The sequence below is a fragment of the Nestor notabilis genome, unplaced genomic scaffold, assembly GCF_000696875.1.
Source record: "Nestor notabilis isolate BGI_N333 unplaced genomic scaffold, ASM69687v1 scaffold21140, whole genome shotgun sequence".
NCBI classification, from domain to species: domain Eukaryota; kingdom Metazoa; phylum Chordata; class Aves; order Psittaciformes; family Psittacidae; genus Nestor; species Nestor notabilis.
This window is the reverse complement of record NW_009909958.1, coordinates 1444-2181: the sequence shown is the minus strand read 5'-3', so window position 1 is coordinate 2181 and position 738 is coordinate 1444. Positions and strand designations below refer to the sequence as shown.

At 59.1% G+C, this 738-nt stretch overlaps 1 protein-coding gene across 1 annotated transcript in view; it reads right to left on the bottom strand.

Moving 5' to 3' along the window:
- Positions 1-3: 3 nt before the first annotated feature.
- Positions 4-738, bottom strand: part of LOC104412875 (ubiquitin-activating enzyme E1 Y) — a gene marked incomplete at its 3' end in the record, with an annotated part of 1604 nt that continues 869 nt past the window's right edge. Inside the window, exon 2 of the mRNA XM_010023705.1 lies at positions 4-66. Coding sequence (XP_010022007.1) covers positions 4-66 — 63 coding nt within the window. The remainder of the gene's footprint in view (positions 67-738) is intronic.

Here is a 738-nt window from a genome sequence, read left to right as displayed (position 1 = left end):
CATCAGGTACTGGTTGACGTTCTCCGCCGGCTGCTTGAAGAGTCCCTCGAACTCATCCCGCGCCCACTGTGGAGAATGGGGGGGTCGGGGGGGGCCCCACAAGGGACACCCCCCAGGGCACCCCATGGGAGGGAGCCGGGGGTCCACAGCCCCATAGAAGGGATGAGGACACCTAAAACGGGCCATGGGAAGGGCCCAAGAGTCCAGGACACCCTATAGAAGGGACCCAGGCACCTGGGGCACCCCATAGGAAACACTCAAGCACCCCATAGCACCTTATAGAAAGGACCCACATATCCACGGCACCCTATAGGAGAGCCCCTGGCCCCTATGGCATTCTACATAGGAGACCCAAGCACCTAAAACACCCCATAGGAAGGAACTCAGGCATATGGGGCACCCTATAGGAAGGATCCAGGCACTTGGGGTACCCTATGGGAGGGACCCAGGCATCTGGGGCACCCCATAGGAAGCACTACAGCACCCTACAGAAAAGACCCACATGTCCAGGGTACCCTTATAGAAGGACCCCTGGCTCCTAGGGCACCCCATAGAAGAGACCTAGGCTTCTGGAGCACCCCATAGAAGGGATCCAGGTATCAGGAGCACCCCATAGAAAGGACCCAGTCATCTGGGGCACCCCATAGAAGGGACCCAGGCATCTGGGGCACCCTAGAGAAGAGACCCAGGCAACAGGGGCACCCCATAGACGGAATCCAGGTATCAGGAACACCCTAT